The sequence below is a fragment of the Anabrus simplex genome, chromosome 1, assembly GCF_040414725.1.
Source record: "Anabrus simplex isolate iqAnaSimp1 chromosome 1, ASM4041472v1, whole genome shotgun sequence".
NCBI lineage: Eukaryota > Metazoa > Arthropoda > Insecta > Orthoptera > Tettigoniidae > Anabrus > Anabrus simplex.
Window position 1 is genome coordinate 159,241,100 of NC_090265.1, and position 19,281 is coordinate 159,260,380.

General features: G+C 38.9%; 1 protein-coding gene across 1 annotated transcript in view; it reads left to right on the forward strand.

The window, feature by feature from the left end:
* Positions 1-19,281, forward strand: part of spn-E (spindle E) — a 323,333-nt gene that overhangs the window by 81,905 nt on the left and 222,147 nt on the right. The window contains exons 8-11 of the mRNA XM_067157868.2: positions 10,503-10,654; positions 10,831-10,997; positions 11,115-11,282; positions 18,019-18,181. Coding sequence (XP_067013969.2) covers positions 10,503-10,654; positions 10,831-10,997; positions 11,115-11,282; positions 18,019-18,181 — 650 coding nt within the window. The remainder of the gene's footprint in view (positions 1-10,502; positions 10,655-10,830; positions 10,998-11,114; positions 11,283-18,018; positions 18,182-19,281) is intronic.

The following is a 19,281-nucleotide window of genomic DNA, read 5'->3' on the forward strand; positions in this document are numbered from 1 at the left end:
AATAGTTCTACTTAGTCTGCCTTGTCAATACACCTTATAATGATAGAAAACTATTTTACCATACATGTTTCGGGAAAATCATCTATTCCCTTCATTCCCTTGGAATTTTGTTGAACTGAATGAGAATACCTATATAAATATAAGATCTTCAATTTTTTCTTCTTTTTCTTCTTTTTGTTCCTTAAATGATTCAATTTGAAGTTGAGAAGTATCGAATTTCTTTCTGGGCATGTTGTGGATGGATCTTTTTTGTTTTTGACAGGTTGACATTCTCAACCAGCAAAAGAGGAGCTTATGATCTGTCCAGCAGTCATCGTTGTTTCTTGCGGTTCCTGTAACAAGGACATCTTTTTTATCACATTGCCTGGTGATAATATAGTCGAGGATGTTCCAGTGCTTTGAGTGAGGTTGCATTCAAGTAGTCTTGTAGCGATTAGGCAGGCGGAACTATTAGTAATGAAGAGTTCATGTCCAGCACATAAACCAAGGAGCAGTAGACCATTGGCATTACAGTTGCCAAGTCCATGTTTTCCCATCACACTGCCCCATAATTGGTGATCTTTATCAACTCTGGCTAAGCCATATATCTCGTGATTATTGTGAGCCACTGATTTGAAGCCTGGGATCTTGCCTCTTGCTCTTAGTTGCATATCATTGGCTGTATGAGTTTCTTGTAGCGCAATGACATCAATCTGTTGACCTTTCAGAATTTTAGCTAGACACTCTCATTTTGGTCTGCTGATGCCTTCGATGTTAAGATGGCATATTCGAATTGAAGGTCCGATTTTTCGGCTATAGGCTTCCGGGTCCTGATAAGGACCGATTTCTTCATTACTCTGTGCATTATGACCGAGAGGTCTTTTCAGACAGTTCGATCGCATCTCTTCGCCGTTGCTTTGTTAGCACCACCCGGGGGACACGTGTAGGGTAATTTAAGGTTTCACCTACGGACGTAAAGCAACGCTGCCTACACTCAGTAATATTCCACCGCCTTGCTTAAGAAGGTCTGAAGCTCTTCTAAAACTGTGGAAGACCAGCCTGGACTCCAACCTCCCCGTTCACCAGGATATTACTCAACCTGCCCCTCCACGACTTAAGTCTAGATCTCCACCCTGGCGCACCGCACTTACACTGGAAGAATCTGGGTTCTCCATCACGAACGCCTGGTTACACCATTGGCAGCAGTCTTCTGTTCCCAATCAACATCTTGTGACTCTACCTCATGTTCAGCCTCCCGGATTCCATCTACCCAGACGTTAATGGAGGACTCTAAACAGGATAAGAGTCAATCAAGGAAGATGCGGCTATACTCTTTATAAATGGGGCTGGCAGAAGTCTTCTGGGTGTGATTGTGGAGCTACCTCACAGACCATCCACCACGTAATTGCAGAGTGTCCACAGAGAGCATTTCAAGGTTCTTTGGAGGACATTCATAATGCAACTGAGGAGGCCTTAAAATGGATCAATGGACTTGATTTGGAACTATAGGCTTCTGCTTGTATATATTGTGTATATATTGTATACTTATTTATATAATCTATCTGTGCACATCATACGATAAATAATAATCAACTCTGGCGTTGAAATCGCCAAGTACAGTCCATATACAATAATAAAGTTTTATTATGAATCCACCTGTTCAATACATTATAATGTTGTTACATTTAAAATAACTTCATTAGTTAAAAAGTTATATATGGGACATGTTTCGCTCCCTTATAGAGCATCATCAGCCAAATCTGAATCTCAAATAATTGTTATTTACGTAAATAAAGACTTAAGAACTATTAGAACATTTTTGACAAACTTAAAACTTATCCTATTAGAAAATCATAAAATATAAAATCTTTGTATACATGGCTTAATTACATGTGCTTAATAGGAAGATACATTAAAATTATGGAAGAGAGAGTACTAAAATATAAAATAAATAATATATATCATGTCCAAAATCCTAGAAAGACGTGAAGATCAATCTTAGGAGCTAAATTTGAGGATTTTCTTAGCAATGAGATCTGGTAAAAAAGTTATTTATCCCTTGTGGATAAGAGTCTATAAAAATTCAAATTTATCGTCAATTTGATGATTGAACTTAGAACAGGATAAATGTTGGTCTTCAAGAAATTTAAATGCTTGTTGTCATGTGACCTCGGCAAATGCTGTTGAAAAGATTGTACTTGCAAGTACAGTCCAGCCGCTGGCTGTCCGGCCCTGACAGATTGTGATGAAAAGAAGAAATAAGAGTAGAGAAGAGTATTGCCAACCTGCGGCGATTTGAAACTATACATATAACCTTGAAAACACTATTATAAATTTACAATGTGCCGTATGATTTTAATATTAAATCATTGAAACCTACACCCCTCGTCGATTTGATATTATTGTTTTAATTAAAGTTATGTTATCACAAAGAATACTAAGAGTTCTGCTAGTGGTAGAATAATCGTCACGGTTTGCAATCCCTGACGTCACTGGCGCGCCAGATTTAAGATTTAACAGCAAGCACCAATCACCGTTCATGTCGCCATGACTCTCTTGTACTGCTAGTGCGGTGATGCCACTTCTTTGAAGAGAAACACGTGGCCTCAGTTGCTCGCTAGCCTGCATGAAGTGTGTGCGTTCACTGTGTGTGTAAGCCGTTTGTTTTCGTTATTGTGACATGGCCAGCGGATCATCGGAAACGACTAAGAAAAAAATCAGTTGTTATAAAAGCCAAAGCCGTGAATTTATACACCGGCTACGTGAATAATTTGAGAAAGAGCGTGATAACGGTGGGCCTCTTCTTCCTGTTACAAAAGTGGTGGATCGAGTTTGTGACGCTTTAAAAGTAGGTAGGACAACTGTGAAAAGTGTTACAGAAGAAAGTGTCCAGTGGCTCTTAATACACCCTCTGAAGTGCTGCGTACTCCTGAGAAACGAAGACCAAGACATCACTAGATGCATTTCAGAAGGATGCGATAAGGCAAAATATTTATAGTTATTACAAGATGAGGGAATTTCCCACGCGTGATAAATTACCGGTACTTGACTCTTTAAAAGAATCTCGCTTATTCAGTGGAGGAAAGACCAGTTTAAGTAAAATACTGAAAGAACTTGGCTTTCGTTTGAAGAAATTTTCAGGAGAAAAGCTGCGATGGAGAGAAGTGAAATTGTAGCATGGCGAGGTAGATTTTTGAGGGAAATTCTGAAGATTGGTCCTGATTAGAGTGGTGTGGTTAGATGAAACGTGGGTAAATGCCGGACATTCTAAAACGGTGGCCTGGACAGATGAAACTGTAGCAGGGACTTTCAAAGCACCTATTGGGAAGGGAAGTAGGCTTATTTTGCTTCATGCAGGTGGCACTAATGGATTTGTTCTGGGAGCTATGCTTCTTTTCAGATCAAAGAGCCCTCTTGATTATCACGAAGAAATGAATGGGATAACTTTCACAACGTGGTTTAAAAATTATTTGCTACCAAACATAAGTCCCAATTCCGTAATTGTTATGGACAATGCCCCCTATCACTCTGTGCAACTAAACAAAGCACCGACAATGAAAGACAGAAAAGATATCATTCTTCAGTGGTTGGTGGGAAATAATGTACCGGGGATATCTGCAGAAATGACAAAGCTGCTACAAAGTGTAAAACTCCATAAGCCTAGATTTTGCATCTATGAAGTGGACTCCATCGCTACGGCTCAGGGTAATAGGGTAATTAGGCTCCCTCCTTACCACTGCCACTTTAATCCAATCGAGTTAATTTGGGCACAAGTTAAAGGATATGTTGCCGAAAATAACAAATCTTTCCGTCTGACTGATGTTGAACGCTTAGTGCACGAGGCAGTCAAACTTGTTACAGCGGATAAGTGGAAAAGTGTTGTGAGTCACACCTGGGAAGATTTACACAAGGCAAAAGAAGCTGATGGAATTGTTGAATGTCGAGTGGAAGAAATTATTTCCCTGGGTGAGGATGATAGCAGTGACTCCAGTGACATTAGTGACAGGGACGAAGACACCGATATTTTCGGAGAGTGTGGCGTATTCCCTTTGGATTAGTCCCTGTGAGTACATAATTTCTTTCATTTCATTACAATATTTTATTATTTCGACACTACTATTCTATGAGCATGTTGAAGTTTTATTGTAACAGCGACTTTTTTATTTCCACGTTGATACTATTTTCAAGTTTTTTAAAAATTCTGACTTATTAAAATTACAGTGATACTATTCACACAGTTCGGTTTTAATGTTGTTATTTTATATTATGTCTATAGCCTACTGTTTTTGAGTTACGGTTATTCTATTCTCTGAGTGTGCTTAATTTTGACTGCAGTGTTTTGTTATTATCTTTACGCTGTTCTTGGAATGTGCATAACTTCGACTGGAATGTTTTGTTATATTTACGCTGTTTTGGAGTGCAGTTAATTTTAATTGGAATGTTTTATTATTATGATTACACTAGTGTTGGTTTTCAATATATTAGAGGTAATTTTCGCACATTTCCGTCGCATTAACACAGAATCTGATCTACGTATACGTGAAATATTTTAGTTGTGTGTGTGTGTGTATTTATATCGTATGGTTCAAAATCGGCAACACTGTCTGAGAAACGTCAGGGCCGGACAGCCAGCGGCTCGACTGTAGTCAGAGTTAGTCGCTTGGTGGTACTTTGGTGATGGTAGTGCTCAGCAGGTTCTAGAATTGGTCTTTAGCTTCTACATCAGCATCCAAGGTGGGAGCATATGCGGAGATGAGTGTCATAGATTTGGCTCCAGAGAGTGGGTTTCGGAGAATCATAATTCTTTCACTGACAGCGATTGGAGTTAGCTGATAATCATTCACCAGTGTGGTCTTCACAGCGAATCCTGCACCGCGAATGTGGTGTTCTCCCCCATTTTTTCCCTTCCTGAAGATTGTGTAACCTGAGCTGAACTCTGTAAGTTTACCTTCGCTGGACAGTCTGGTTTCACTTAAGACAATATTAATTCGTCCAAGCTCATGGGTGACAAGCGCTGTTCTTCTCTCAAGTCTGTTATTGACTTTCAAATCAAGTAGGGTTCGAACATTCCAGGTTCCTGTAATCAGTGTTTTGGTAATCTTCGTTTTTCGACCTATAAGGGGTGACCCGCTGGGTGCAGCCTCCCAGCCGGCTGAGAGTGTGACTACTGATGTTTAGCCCACATTTTCTAGGGCCTTCCCCATTCAGGGTGGACAGCGGTGTTTCTAAATAGGCCTGCCCAAACACAGATGCAGGACCGTATTCCTGAGTAGTCACGGGGTCTCAGAAAGACGACCATCACTGCCTGCCAAAGTGCAGGTTGGAACTAGAGGCTTCCAGTTTCACCCAAAAACCTGCCTCCACCATCCTTATCCAATCGCCGTTGGACTTGAGTTGAAGGTGGTGACAGCAGGAAAAAGTGCCACAAGAGGAATTTTGTTGAAGGTGGATCGTAGCTTGAAAGGAGGTGACCCACACACTGATCTCGGAACTATACCCTGTGGCACAAATGAAATGCGACATGCAGGTTCTAGTAGCACAACTGCAATGGACTACCGCAGACTTAAAATACCATTGAGTTGTGCCTTCACAGCCAGTCTGTCTGGCATGACCTCATCCGCCTCCACGACTGATGAGAACCACAAAAATGAGGTGCCTCCATCCGTTTTGCCGTTGAGTCAAAGACACAGATGATGGGTTCCAGTGTCATTTCCTACACTGAGGGGACCATCACCCCACCCAAAGGGGCTCATCTGCCCTAAGCCGTTGGCCCCTATGGGGGGTCGAGTTATTTACCATCGCTCGACACTCTCTGTATTAGCTGTTTGTACGGCTGGTTGTCAAGCCAGCTAACCCTCCTCCTTTTCCATTCTGGACTTGGGATCGAACAATGGTGGAGACTGGAGATATTGTAATAGGAGTTGAATCATGGCTGAGAAGTGATATAATAGATGCAGAAATTTTCTCAAGGAACTGGAGTGTGTATCGTAGAGATAGGATAGAAATGGTGGGAGGGGGAGTATTCATTCTGGTGAAAGAAGAATTTGTAAGTTACGAACATTTTTATGTCATCCTCACCCGACCTCCAGACCCCCGTAACCCCATGCGTACACCTGGTAGTTTTCTTCCAACTCTGAAATGCCAATCTTATCGTAATTAGTTTGGTGGGACTGAATAAAACAATCGGATATTGTATTCTCTGTAACTTATGTGGTGTAGAACTTTTCGATAGGATCAATAATAACATAGGTGTTGAAAAAATAAATTTTTTGGTTCCTTCCCCTGAATTACCATTTCATCTAGGGTGAATAAAATTATTTATAGCCTAGACTGTAGTTTCTTGTTCCCCAACTCTACATACCGATTTTCATTAAATTCTGATAACCCATGGACGAAAAATTACAAATACATGAATATCTCTGTTTTCGTAGTCTGTTCAGTAAAAATGTATGACTTAAATGATCGGAAATTTTGTTCTATATAATTTTAGTTATGTAGAATTTATCGATAGGACCACTAATAATACCATTATAGTTGGTCCGTTATTGGACATTATAAATTTTCCAGCTAACTCATTCCTGGTTGCCAGCTTTTCGCCCCAGTGTACCAAGTTGGCCTTCCCCTAAACTACCATTTCACTCAGTGTGAATAAAATTATTTATAGCCTAGATTGTAGTGGCTCATTCTCAGACTTTACATACCAATTTTCATTAAATTCTCTTCAGCCATTTTCTCGTGATGCGCGTACGTGCGTGCGTACATACATACATACATACATACATACATAAAGACAGAGATGACGGAAAATTAAAAAGTTGTTACGGTGGACACGTCCAATACAGAAATACCATTCTTTTAAAATTCTGTGCTTTGTACAAACAAAACTCTTTATTTTATCTATATATATAAAATAGCTTGTGTATATATATATATATATATATATATATATATATAGATTGAAAACCATGTGGCACTTCTGTACATTGTCATTTAAAAATAAATGTAATTTTACCATCGAAATTTTTTTTTTCTTTTTTTCTCCCCACTGTCTTATATGTACTCTGTGGCTATTTCAAAAGTGTGCAGTATTTCTAGAAATATACTACGTTTTTCATTTGAAATAATAACCCTACCATATTCATTAAACCTACACGCTTCACTTTCAGGTTCACTTGTGAGTACAAATTGTTCGTATAACAGACTGAAATATAATCTCACTTCTGCTACCACTGTTGAGATTGTTTCTGATTGTGGTGATGTATCCTTTGTAATATAATGTTAAGTGTTGACCTTAGTTCCCAATTCTCCAAACTCTTATCATGGAAGAAATCAAACTCGTCAGTATCAGAATATAATTCAATATACAGACGTGTGCAAATTATTAGAATAATGCATGAATTTTGAGTTTCTTCCCTCATTTAGTACAAAAACCTCTATACATATGAATGTAAAAGTATGTTTCAACCTGTTTATGTATTCTTTGGTTCATGCAGTCCACTGATGGCCCTTTGGGATATCTGAGGGACAATTATTTCCCTCTCTGTAGAGGTTTCTAACACTGTTTATCGAATCAGCTGATGTTGTGGCAATTGTTGAATGTGGTTTCCATAGCTTTTTCTAGTTAAGTGTTGAGTTCCTATGCCAGAATTGAAGCCTAGAAGTGTTTTATATTGTTTATATATGTCTGTATAATCCAAGTTTGGGATAAAGTTGGGTTTTGGATTTGTTTCCTAGTGAGTTTTTGAAGTGGTGAACTGAAGTTGTATCTTCTTGCAAAAGTGAGGTTATGGTTAAGAAAACAGATCTTTCTCTCCATAAATTGGCATTGACTGAATTTTTATTAAAGAAAGGCAGATATTCCCAACAAGATATTGCTAGGAAACTGAATCTTTCGCAAGTATCGGTTAGTAGAATCAGCTCTGCATTGAAATCAGGGAAAAACCGTGCAGTCAAACGTAAGGGGAAATGTGGTCGAAAACCGATAATGAGCCCCCATATGCAACGAAAATTGATTCAAATGGCTAAGATGAATCGAAGAAGCACCAGTAAGGACTTGAGCAATCAAATAAAGAACTATGGAGTTGAAATATATCCATCAAATGTCAGAAGCAGTCTTTGTGCTGCAGGACTTCCTGCAAGAAAGCCGAGAAATAAAGCCAAAATAACACATACCATGGCTAAGAAACGGCTGGAATGGGCAAAAACAATGCATAATAAGCTTAAGGACAATTGGTAAAAGGTAAGCAACATGATATATCCCATAATTTACTGTTTGCTAAGAAGTAACTTCATCCTCATGGGTTAAGTGGATTTTTTCAAAAATTCAGTCAGAGCTCTACTGATTTATTTTCTTATATTTTCAAAACATTCTGTTGAAAAATCCATCCCAATAAGTGCTTACTATCTTGCAGGTAATCTTTTCTGATGAGTCCATATTTTCTGTGCCCGAGGAAAGCAGCCAATATGTGAGAAGGACCTCTGATGAGGCGTTTTCTTCAAACTGTACCACACAGAAAGTTAAACATCCAACTTCAGTGATGGTATGGAGTTGCATGTCAGTTCATGGATGTGGCAGATTATACATTGTTGAGGGCATGATGGAGCAGAATCAGTACAAGAAGGCGCTTCGAACCCGCCTGCTTTCTCAGATCAGGGATTAGTTTCCTGATGGAGATTGCATTTTTATGCATGACGGAGCACCATGCCGTAAGGCCAAGTCTGTTAAGAAATTCTTCGAAGGAAAACAGTATAAAGACATTGCCTTGGCCTGGTAATAGCCCAGACTGCAACCCAATTGAACATTTATGGGGAATTGTGAAGTCAAGATTGAGGAAAAGGACAATAACCAGAATTGGCCTCATTGAAAACATCATAGATACATAGCATCGAGATGAAGAAATTCAGAAAATTTTGCAAGAACCTTGTGACAATCATGTCAAAAAGGATCCAAATGGTTATAAAAAAACAAGGGAATGCACACAAAGTACTAAAGAGGTCATTGTATATTGATAAATTATTATAATTATACTTTAAAAGTGAATTACTGTTAGTTTTATCATTTATTCTAATAATTTGCACATGTCTGTAGCACTTACCTCCATAGACTGTGGATCTCTAACTCTTCTTTGTACATGTCCAAAGACAAGACAATATTAAGAATGCATTAAAACAAAATCAAGATCTATGACATTCAAAAAATAGATGGTAAGTACATAATGCACATGCACTGGATCTATAGACATAACTACCAGAAGTATAAGAATGAAAGGTTCCCAAACCGACCAGAGACAGAAGCATATAACAAGAACATTTTTGTGTCAAAATAATGAAAATATGTGTGTAAACATATTCATTCAAATCACATTATTATGACTATCTGCTAGTATCCAGAGTAACCAGCTAGGGGTGCTGGCAGTGACAGTCACATGCTCATAGGTCTCTACAGGTATCGGAAGCCATCTGAAATATCTGTAGTGCGTCCCATATCTGTTGAAGGATATGTGGCAGCAGAGACAGACCATGATTGAGGTGGTCCCAGAGATGTTCAATTGGATTGAGATCGGAACTGTTTGGGATCCAGGGAAGAACTTTAAAGCCTTGATCGTGCTTTTTCCAGCCATGTGTAGATACTTTTAGCCATGTGAGAAGTCACATTATTGTGCTAGAAGATTCCACCTTTCCGAGAAAAGATGATCATCATTTACGGGTAGACATGATTGTTAAGGATGGATTCATAACAATATTGATCAAGGGTGTCTTCTACATGGATGATGGAGCCAAGGGAATGCCATGAGAACATTCTCCAGATCATAACACTGCCCCCACTGCTTTGTGTTTATCCAGCATCAGTTGCAGGGTGTTGGTTCTTTGGTATTTGTTACTGGACATGCTGACGTCTATTCATTCTATGCAGCTGAAAAGAGGAGGCTATCTATACCGTCAGTCAGCAGTGGTCGAGTCTCCATTCTCTCGAGCTAATTTCAGTCTTTTTTGCCGATGCATCTGTGTTAGCATGGGTGCAGTCGCCCTCCATCTACTGCGGAGGCCCATTTGCAGAAGAGTTCCACGAATTGCGGTAGATACGTGTCTATATGACTCCTGGTCATTAGGATGGTGAACTGTACCACTGTAGCCTGCCAGTTGGTCTTCATGCACCATTGTAGTGGACATTCACCTCAGACAGCAATGGTGCATGGAACTCTGCAGTTTCCATGGCAGTTCCTCACTGGTGCCATTTGTCCATTCACGATGCACATTTACCGCAGAGGCATGTGAACAGTTCACAAACATCTCTGTTTCTGAAATGCTTCCACCCCATGGCCCAAGCTCGTCATCATCCCTTTTTACAACTCATTTAAATCGCTTCCCTTACCCATGACAGCAGGAAGTGCAATGTGTACAGCCCACCTGTTGGTTGCATCATATACACACTTCACCAGCTCATGTCAGGTGGTCATAATAATGTGATTCAACTGTGTATTTAGTTCATGTTGGATTATTTATATGTTAATTGTACTGTTTAGGGATCATAAATGGTGGATTCGGCCCCTTCATTCAACAGTTACCACTGATGAACAAGAATCAGTGTTTCTTCTGCCACCTGCAGGCTGCAGGAAGATAATATTGTCTACAAACATTGCTGAAAGTTCCTTAACAGTGCCTGATATTGTCTATGGTGAGCTTTCATTTAGTACTATTCACTAACATGTGCTCAAGGAAATTTAGTTTATTGAAAATTAGAACTTGTGTTTTAAGCAGAATTTTAAGATCATTACTGTATTTTAATATTCTGTTCTGTTTGTTGTTCAAATGGATTACAGTGTTGATTTGCACTCTTATCGTTATTTTCAGTAATTGACTTTTGCCTGACCAAGCACCTAGTATGTGATCCAAACACCAACTTCTCAAGTTTACAGACAACTTGGGCTTCAAGAACCAACTGCATTCAGCGTGCTGGTCGCTCTGGGAGAGTTTCTGAAGGTCGTGTTTATAGGCTTGTTCCACGTTCTTTCTATGAAGTAAGTAGTCATAATCTTTATGGGGTTGTCTTCAATACCTGCTTTTGTTCTTGGACTATATACATTATTAACTGTACATAGTGCACTTGTCTTCATCCTGTCGTTTTGTTCTTGCAGTCAGAGCTTGAAGAAGAAGGCATGCCAGAGATTCTTCGGTGTCCCCTGGAACGAGTAGTCTTGCAAGCAAAATTGCTGGATATGGGAGAACCTAAAGCCTTATTGGCACTTTCTTTAGATCCTCCAGATCTAACAAATTTGGAAAATACTGTCCTGCTTTTGAAGGAAGTAAGTATAGTCTTTCTCTTTCTTCATCATTCAGGCCATTTTTCAGATTCTCTCTGGGTAGGGTAGTGTACCAAACCCCTCCACTTTGCACGATCTTTCCAGCACTCCCCTTCTAGCACTATATTACTTTTGATTCCTCAAATTTCAATACAGTTGCTGACAAAAGTACATAGTCTGTTTTCATTTTTGGTACTATTGCTGAAAATGATCAAAGTGAATTACAAAGTCCACACTGTCGTCATCATCATCATCATCATCATCATCAGTTAACCGACTCCAGTTTTCATGTGCGGTGTATGAGCGCTCGCCATTTCAGTCGATGATATAGACGTTGATTTGTCCCAAATGAGTAAATAATGGATCATTTATATTGGTATTATAAATTTACTCATTTGGGACAAATATTTCAGGTTCCCTATGGGAATCAACATCTATATCATCTGATGACCAGGCAGGTGTCAATTTTTGGTAATGAGATAAAGTCTCTTATAGTGCATTGGCACTGCCGGTGGCTCCAAGTAGCTTACGTAGTGGCCTCCACGGTATGCATTAGCCATGCGTCTTGGTGGGTGTGCTATTTACCAACTGATGAGCCCAACCTAGCACACTGGGGCAAAATGCTGGCAACCAGGAAGGAGTTAGCTGGAAAATTTTTATGTCCAATAACGGACCATTTACTTCAGTCGATTCAGGTACCATTCTTCTTCCTGTACTTGGTTCTAATCCACTCCTCAATTTTCTAGATCTTGTTTGATTTGTTCAGTCCATCTCCTTCGAGGTCTGCCTCTAGGTCTTTTGCCATCTAAGGTTTTCTCCAACCATTCCTTAGCTACTAAGCAAGAATCCACCTCATTACATGGCCATACCATTTCAATCTTGATCTGATTATGGTATCACATAATGATTCTCTTAATTGAATCTCTCGGTGAATCCTCTCGTTGCGGACCTTATCTCATGTTTTTTTTTTTTTTTTTTAAGTTTCTTTTTAGTCCGGAGGAATTTCATTTCTGCAGCTTGGAGTCTACTTTTATCTCTGCCTGTGATGATACAAGTTTCAAGGCCATAGGTTATTATGGGCAAGAAGTAAGCTTGACAAAGTGTTTTGCTAGTATTGGAATCTGGCTGTCCCAGAACAGGCTTCTAACCTGATGGTAAAGGACAACTCCTTTTTGAACTCTGTGATTTCAGCATTTGATCGGTTATCTTCAGTTGGCACACTACCGAGGTATTGGAAGTGGTTAACTTCTTGCAATTTCTGTCCGCCTACTGTGATGTTTGCTCCTGACTTTTGTCTGTTGACTGTCATAACTGTTTTCTTAATGCTGACTTTAAGTCAAAATTCTTTAAAATGACAATTCCAAGCATTAATCTTTCCTTGAGCTTCTTCCACATCACCTCCCCAAATTACCACATCATCTGCAAATGCAAATACCTTGAATGCACTGTTCTTGCTGTGCTGTTTCACTCTTTTCATGATCTTATTCATCACTGTGATAAATAGTGGAGGTGACAAAGTGCTGCCTTGTTGCACTCCTTTACTAGTTACAAACTAGTTGGAATAGCCATTTCCTATCCTTACACAACTCTGGCAGTGTTTGTATAGCATTTTTACTTTACTGATGAGAGATTCTGGAACATTTCTCCTTCTGAAGCAATCCGAAAGTTTATACCTCATTATGCTGTCATAGGCTTTTTCTAGGGCCAGAAAGACAAAGATGACATTTTGTCCCTTTTCCCAATGTTTTTCTATTATCATCCTAACGGCAAAAATGAGATCTGTTGTTGATCTGTTACTTCAAAACCCGCATTGTTCTTTCTCAAGCTGTGGTTCGATAATTCATAATCTTTTCTCTATCAATTTCTTCTTCAACTTAAGTCATGAGACAGGAGTGTGATTCCTCTATAATTGCCACATATCCGTCTATTTTTCTTCTTGAAGAGGGGGACTCTACAACCCTTAGTTCAGTCAGTTAGGATTTTTTCTTCATTCCACACAGCATTCATCACTCTAAATAGCCACTGAAGTCCATGAGTTCCAGCAGCTTTAATCATGTCTGAGCTCACCTCATCAAGGCCAGGTGATCTGCCTTTGCTCATACTGTTTAGAGCATTTTCAATCTCAAACCAAGTCAGTGGGGATTCACTTTTTCCAGCCTTGTTCCCAGTATCCAATTCCAAATCTTCTTGGGTGGTTTCTGCTGGGTCTGTTCCATTATATAAGGCAGACACTGTGTTTGTTAAAAATTGTTGTAGATATTGTTCATTTGTTTGTCTAGATACTCATTTGACAAACTCCTACTGAGTGGTCTTATTAAATTGTTGCCATAATTGATTTACCAGCCAATTAGAAATAAGACTGTACATCTGTGGCATAGTCTCTATTCTGGTCTTCTTTGTTCACAGATGGCATTGACTGCATAACATAGACTGGTCCTGAACTAAATTGAAATTAGATTCTAGATACAAATAAAAATTTCTTCACAGGTATTAATTACGAGAAAATTAGGATATCTTCATGTTTTTTTTCCATCTCAGTTGCTGGGAATATTTTCAATAAGATTGTGTTTTTGTAGTATTCCACACTTACACTTTTTGAAAATTTTATTGCTGGTTTAGCAGTGTGTCCAGGTCCTGGGAAATCGGAAAAAAAAAAAAAAAAAAAATCACTCAACTTGTATACTGGAAGATGTTCTTACTCTTCGTTATTCAGAAATAGCCTATAAAGGAAACTTTGAACAAAAACAAGTGAAATTCTACTTGACTTAGGCATCTCTGTGGAAACATTTCAGTTAGTCCTGCATGATACAAAGACACCATGGTTTGAATCACAGTCAATGAATGTGGGATTTTTAAAATGAGAAGTACAGTGGAACCTCGATTCTCCGTTCTTCGAGAGACCATTAAAACGCACAACATGGGAAAACGGAAAATCTGGGAATGAATGAAAACCATCAACAATTTGGCTAAACATCTCAAAAACGAAATATGTATACAGTGGAACCTCAGTTCTCCGTTTTTGGAGGGACCATGGAAAAAAAAAGACAAAACGAAACACAACATACAACATGGGAAAACGAAAAATCCGGGAACGAATGAACCATCAACAATTTGGCTAAACATCACAAAAATGAAATATGCATACTTATAATCTTACAAACGCCCCTAAACCAAACCATACTACACCCCTAATGGGCCTTCCGCCTACCAAGCTACTGCCCTCGGTCCAAAGGCCTGCAGATTACGAGGTGATGCATGGTCAGTGTGACGAATCCTCTTGGCCGTTATTCCTGGCTCTCTAGACCGAGGTCGCCATTTCACCATTAAATAGCTCCTCTATTAAAGGTAATCATAGAATAAGTGAATCTGGAACCAGCTCTCATATCCAGGTAAAAATGCCTCGCCTGGCCGGTAATCGAACCCGGGCCCTCCGGGAGAGAGGCAGGCAAGTTAGTCCGCAGGGCTGGCTTCAGACATTAATTACCGGTACGCGACTTAAAAATCTCAAAACTTTACGTTCAGTTTTATCGGGGAAACTTCGTCAGTTTCCTCTGAAAACTTTCCTCTGACCGTGGTAGTGAACTGCCTCTGCAGCACAGTTACAATACGAGACTCAGAGCCAACAGAAGGGTGGTTACCAACACAATGGTAGATAACAAGTAACAAATTTCAACAAACACGTAAGTCCTCATCTATTCTAAGCAATGTAAAAAGAATTCTCTCCTTGTGTTCACTTCCTTTCCTTTTCTCACAGTGAACATTATTCCAGAATCTACCGACATTTGTCGACAAAGGTCTCTGACAATATTTCCTACCTGTACAAAGGGCCACTTCTTCTACAGTAATTCAACTGATGCTTCAGTTTTGCGTTTACGTATATCTACCTTCGAATGTTATAATACCTTCTCGCTTATGACTTTAGCAGCGGCCTTGAACATACTGTGTTTACGACATACGTTTTTGTGCTTATGTTTACGCCCTCATTTTTTGTCATTACACTTACCGCATTGGTAATCCACAAACAATTTTATTTGAACCATTTTAATTAGAACTATGTATTTTTAATGGAAGAAGTTTTAGTCTCTGACAAGATAGTTTTAGTATGATCATTGACAGTGTTCCATTAACATATTTTTTTTAAATGTATCAATATTCACATTATATGTACGAAATTTTAGTAACTATCTAATCTTTTAGCTTCTATTTGTAATATTATATGTACTTTTGAAGATTATTTTAGGCTGAAGATGCCCTAAATTGAGGGCGAAACATGTCCCAAATGAGTGTTATTGTGTTTATATAACCACTGTAAGTGGAAATAAAGTATTGAATAGGTGAATTAATGAACACCTTTATTATTTTTGAACTGTAAATTTTCAATACGGACCAGAAATGAGGTTTATAACATGTAATTATTATAGACAGTTATGCCTTTCAACGTTCTATCTGCAAGCCTCTGTGAATTCACTAAACGTCGCCACAATCCTCTATTTGGTAACTAGTGCTATGGCCTCATTTAGTTCTATACCTCTTATCTTTAAACCGTTAGAAACTGAGTCTAACCATCGTCATCCTGGTCTCCCTCTACTTCTCTTACCCTCCATAACAGAGTTCATTATTCTCCTGGGTAACCTATCCTCCATTCGCCTCACAATGATAAACACATTACTATAAAATTACAATACTATAAACATTAAAATGAGAGACTTGTCTTAATTTTATGATACTGTGATTTTCAAAATTTTGAGAACCTCATATCTGTTCCTTCCTTCCTTCCTCCTGGGTATTTGAAATCACCTTTAAAACAAAAAAATACGTATTTATTGATAAAGGAGCTTCCAAATTCCAATGATCACGACTGTAACATCTTCAGTTCTTGAGATATTTGTATCCTCATGAAAATAATTCAACACCTATTTGAACTCCCCCACCGAAGTTAATTTTACCCCAAAAAAATGAGTGTTTTTTAAAATGAGTATCAGCATATCTACAGTGTATGTCAAAAACTTTACATATTACAGACATGGAACTTGGTACTTGGAATGTCCTTTAAAAATAAGGAAACATGTGACTCTTTTTTGTTTTCGGAAAATCCACGTAGGTGGGGTTGGAGGAAGGGCTGATAAAGGGGTTGAATTCTTTTTATGCGGATACTTATATCTCAAAACCTGAAGGTGTTACAGATGTGGAAATATGTATTTGTAATTTCCTTTAAAAATAAAGAAACCTATTTTTATTTTATTTTTTACTTGAGAGAAGACATTCTCACCTGTACAGTTCTATGTCGCATGGTCATCTCGGCCCCGAAAGGCAGTACCACACACTTGGTTTACAAAGAGTTTCTGGGGTAAATGAAAATAAATTTTTCCGTGAGGTTTTATACTTTAGCGATTTTCAGATAATGTCTTAGTACAGTACCGAGGAACGATTACTTTTATCAAATGACAAAATCCGCGCGAGAAACCGCGGGTAACTGCTAGTGTGTACATAAAGTTCACCGCAGATCGTACAGCTCACAAAATTAACGTCTTTCCCATTACCGTCAACTGCAGGCTTGAATACCAACCAAATACGACTTTTAAGTTTAGGATCAGGTTCAGAAGTCTTGTATTGTGTGGTTTTTAGTTCGTTTGTTTCTTCTTTTTTTAATTCACTTTTTTTTTTTTGCCACAGTTACCCTTCTTTTGGAACTACAGTCCACATTCGTTTCCGATAACAGGACAGACGGAGAAGTCAAACTGAAAACCACAGCAAATTTGATCGGCTCCACTCAACCGTAATGCAACACACACTGCTGACACACAGTACACTGTACACATTGAAGCAGTCAGCCCATGGAACTACCACAGCACTGTCCTTGGCTCACCGCGTACGAATGACAGAGCGCTGGCCCAGACCGGCTCGTGCGATGATGTCACGGGCTTCTTATGTTCGAGCCTTTCAAAACCCATAGCAGCCTACTGCCGAAGCAGCTCATGGGCTGCGCCTCACCGCAGGACTCTGTCTAGGACTCCGTGGGCATTTTGCTGGTGGATTTTCTTCACAAACAAAGGGCAAGTAATACATCCTATTAGTGTCACGTTTTGGATGAAGCAAAAGCTGCGTTTCACAACAAGCGACACCGGCAACTGATCCAAAACGTCATCTTTCTCCATGACAATGCAAGGCCGCATACTGCTGCTTTAACTCGGGAAAAACTGGAGGAAATTCACTTGACACCTCTGGAACAACCTCCCTACAGTCCAGATTTATCACCCTGTGACTACCATTTGTTTCGACCACTCAAACAAGACCTGGGAAGACAACGGTTCGATGATGGTGAAAGTGTAGAAGAGTTCATGCACAACTGACTCTGCACGTCCCTCTTCTTTCTATCAGGATGGCATCATAAACTTACCAATCTGATAGACAAAATGTGTATCGAAGGCAGGACACTGTGTAGAAAGTGATCTCTATGTGTGTGTATTTTTTGGTTGATGCAATAAATTTAAAAAAGTAATTCCAGTTTATATTTGATCCGCCCTCATATCTCTGTGTTCAAGTTACGAATCTCATTCCCAAGAGCTTGTCCCTACTGAAGAAAGCATTAGGTACTGCTGAAAATAGTTTGTTGAGTGGGGAATTTATTGTGTATGCTGTATTAATAAAAGAACTTCCTATTTTATTAAGTCTACAGCTCTTCTGTGTAGTTTTTGACATGGTTTGTTGTACTAGTTTTCTTAATATTGTTAATTTCCAGGCTGGTGCTCTTCTCCTCACTGTCAATGGTATTCCTAACAAGTATGATGGAGATATAACTTTCATGGGACGTGTAATGGCAAAACTACCTGTGGACATCCATGTTGCCAAACTTATTGTCCTAGGTCATGTCTTCAGTGTCTTAGAAGAATGTGTTATTATGGGTAAGTTAAATGATAAAACGTAAACTGATGTCTTCATCCTGAGGCGGTGCAGCTCTTTTCAGGCATACTCTGAATGGAGGTGAGCAGCATGAACCATTTTAACCACATACCAGCCCTCGTGCCATTCTTAAATTTCTGGCAGTACTAGGAATCAAACCTAGGGCCCCGAGGACGACAGCTAATAGTGCTGTTATGCTATGGAGGTGGACAGTTAAATGATGTATCAACAGCAATCCTACATGCTTGTTTTCTTGTTCCTTATTGGAATCTTCTTTTAACTTTGTGGACTCTCTTAAGAAATGTGTTTGTACCTTTTAGGTGAAGACTGTGAATGTTACGGTTTTCTTTACTCTTCAACCAGCTCAGAACTATACTTTTTGTTTGCTTGTTTCTTCTCAAGTCTAGTGTTTATGTACATATATTTGTTCACCGTGGCTTGTTGATCACGCAACTTCCATTTCTTCAGAATCTGAATATTATTAATTTAGTGTTGCCACTTATTGCACTTGAAGACAATATTTCAGTTAGAAACTGTCTGAAAAATGTGCATTCAATCGACATAACATTACATGTATAAATATAACATCAAAAAAGGTTTTGTTTATAGATTAATACCATTAATTTCTAAACTTGGTGATAGTTTAGCAAATGATACGGATCTGGAGCAGTTCAGCTATCGCTTTCACAAAAATGTCATTGTATCACGTTGCTCGTAGGCTACCATATTTGCCCGGATATTGTCCATACCTCTATGAAGAAATTTTGCGCTCAGAATATTGTATGTGATGTATAATGGAATCTTTATTATCTGCCCCTGGATTGAAAATGAAAATCCACACCCTGTTTCCAGTCATTATTCGTTCAAATTATGCGATCCCTCATCCTAATTAAGTCCTGTATTAAAAATCCTGTCTTATCTGTTTCTTGAAGAAACAATTTTCCACAAACTCATCAGTGCTAAATCCTTGATCAAGCATTTTTCAAGAAACATCTCATGAATGGACTGGTTCTTTGCATTAATGTCCCTTGTTGCGGTAATTAGAGCAAGTATCAGAAAGCAGTCTGCATTGAACTTCCTTAAGAGATCATCTTTGCGTCGC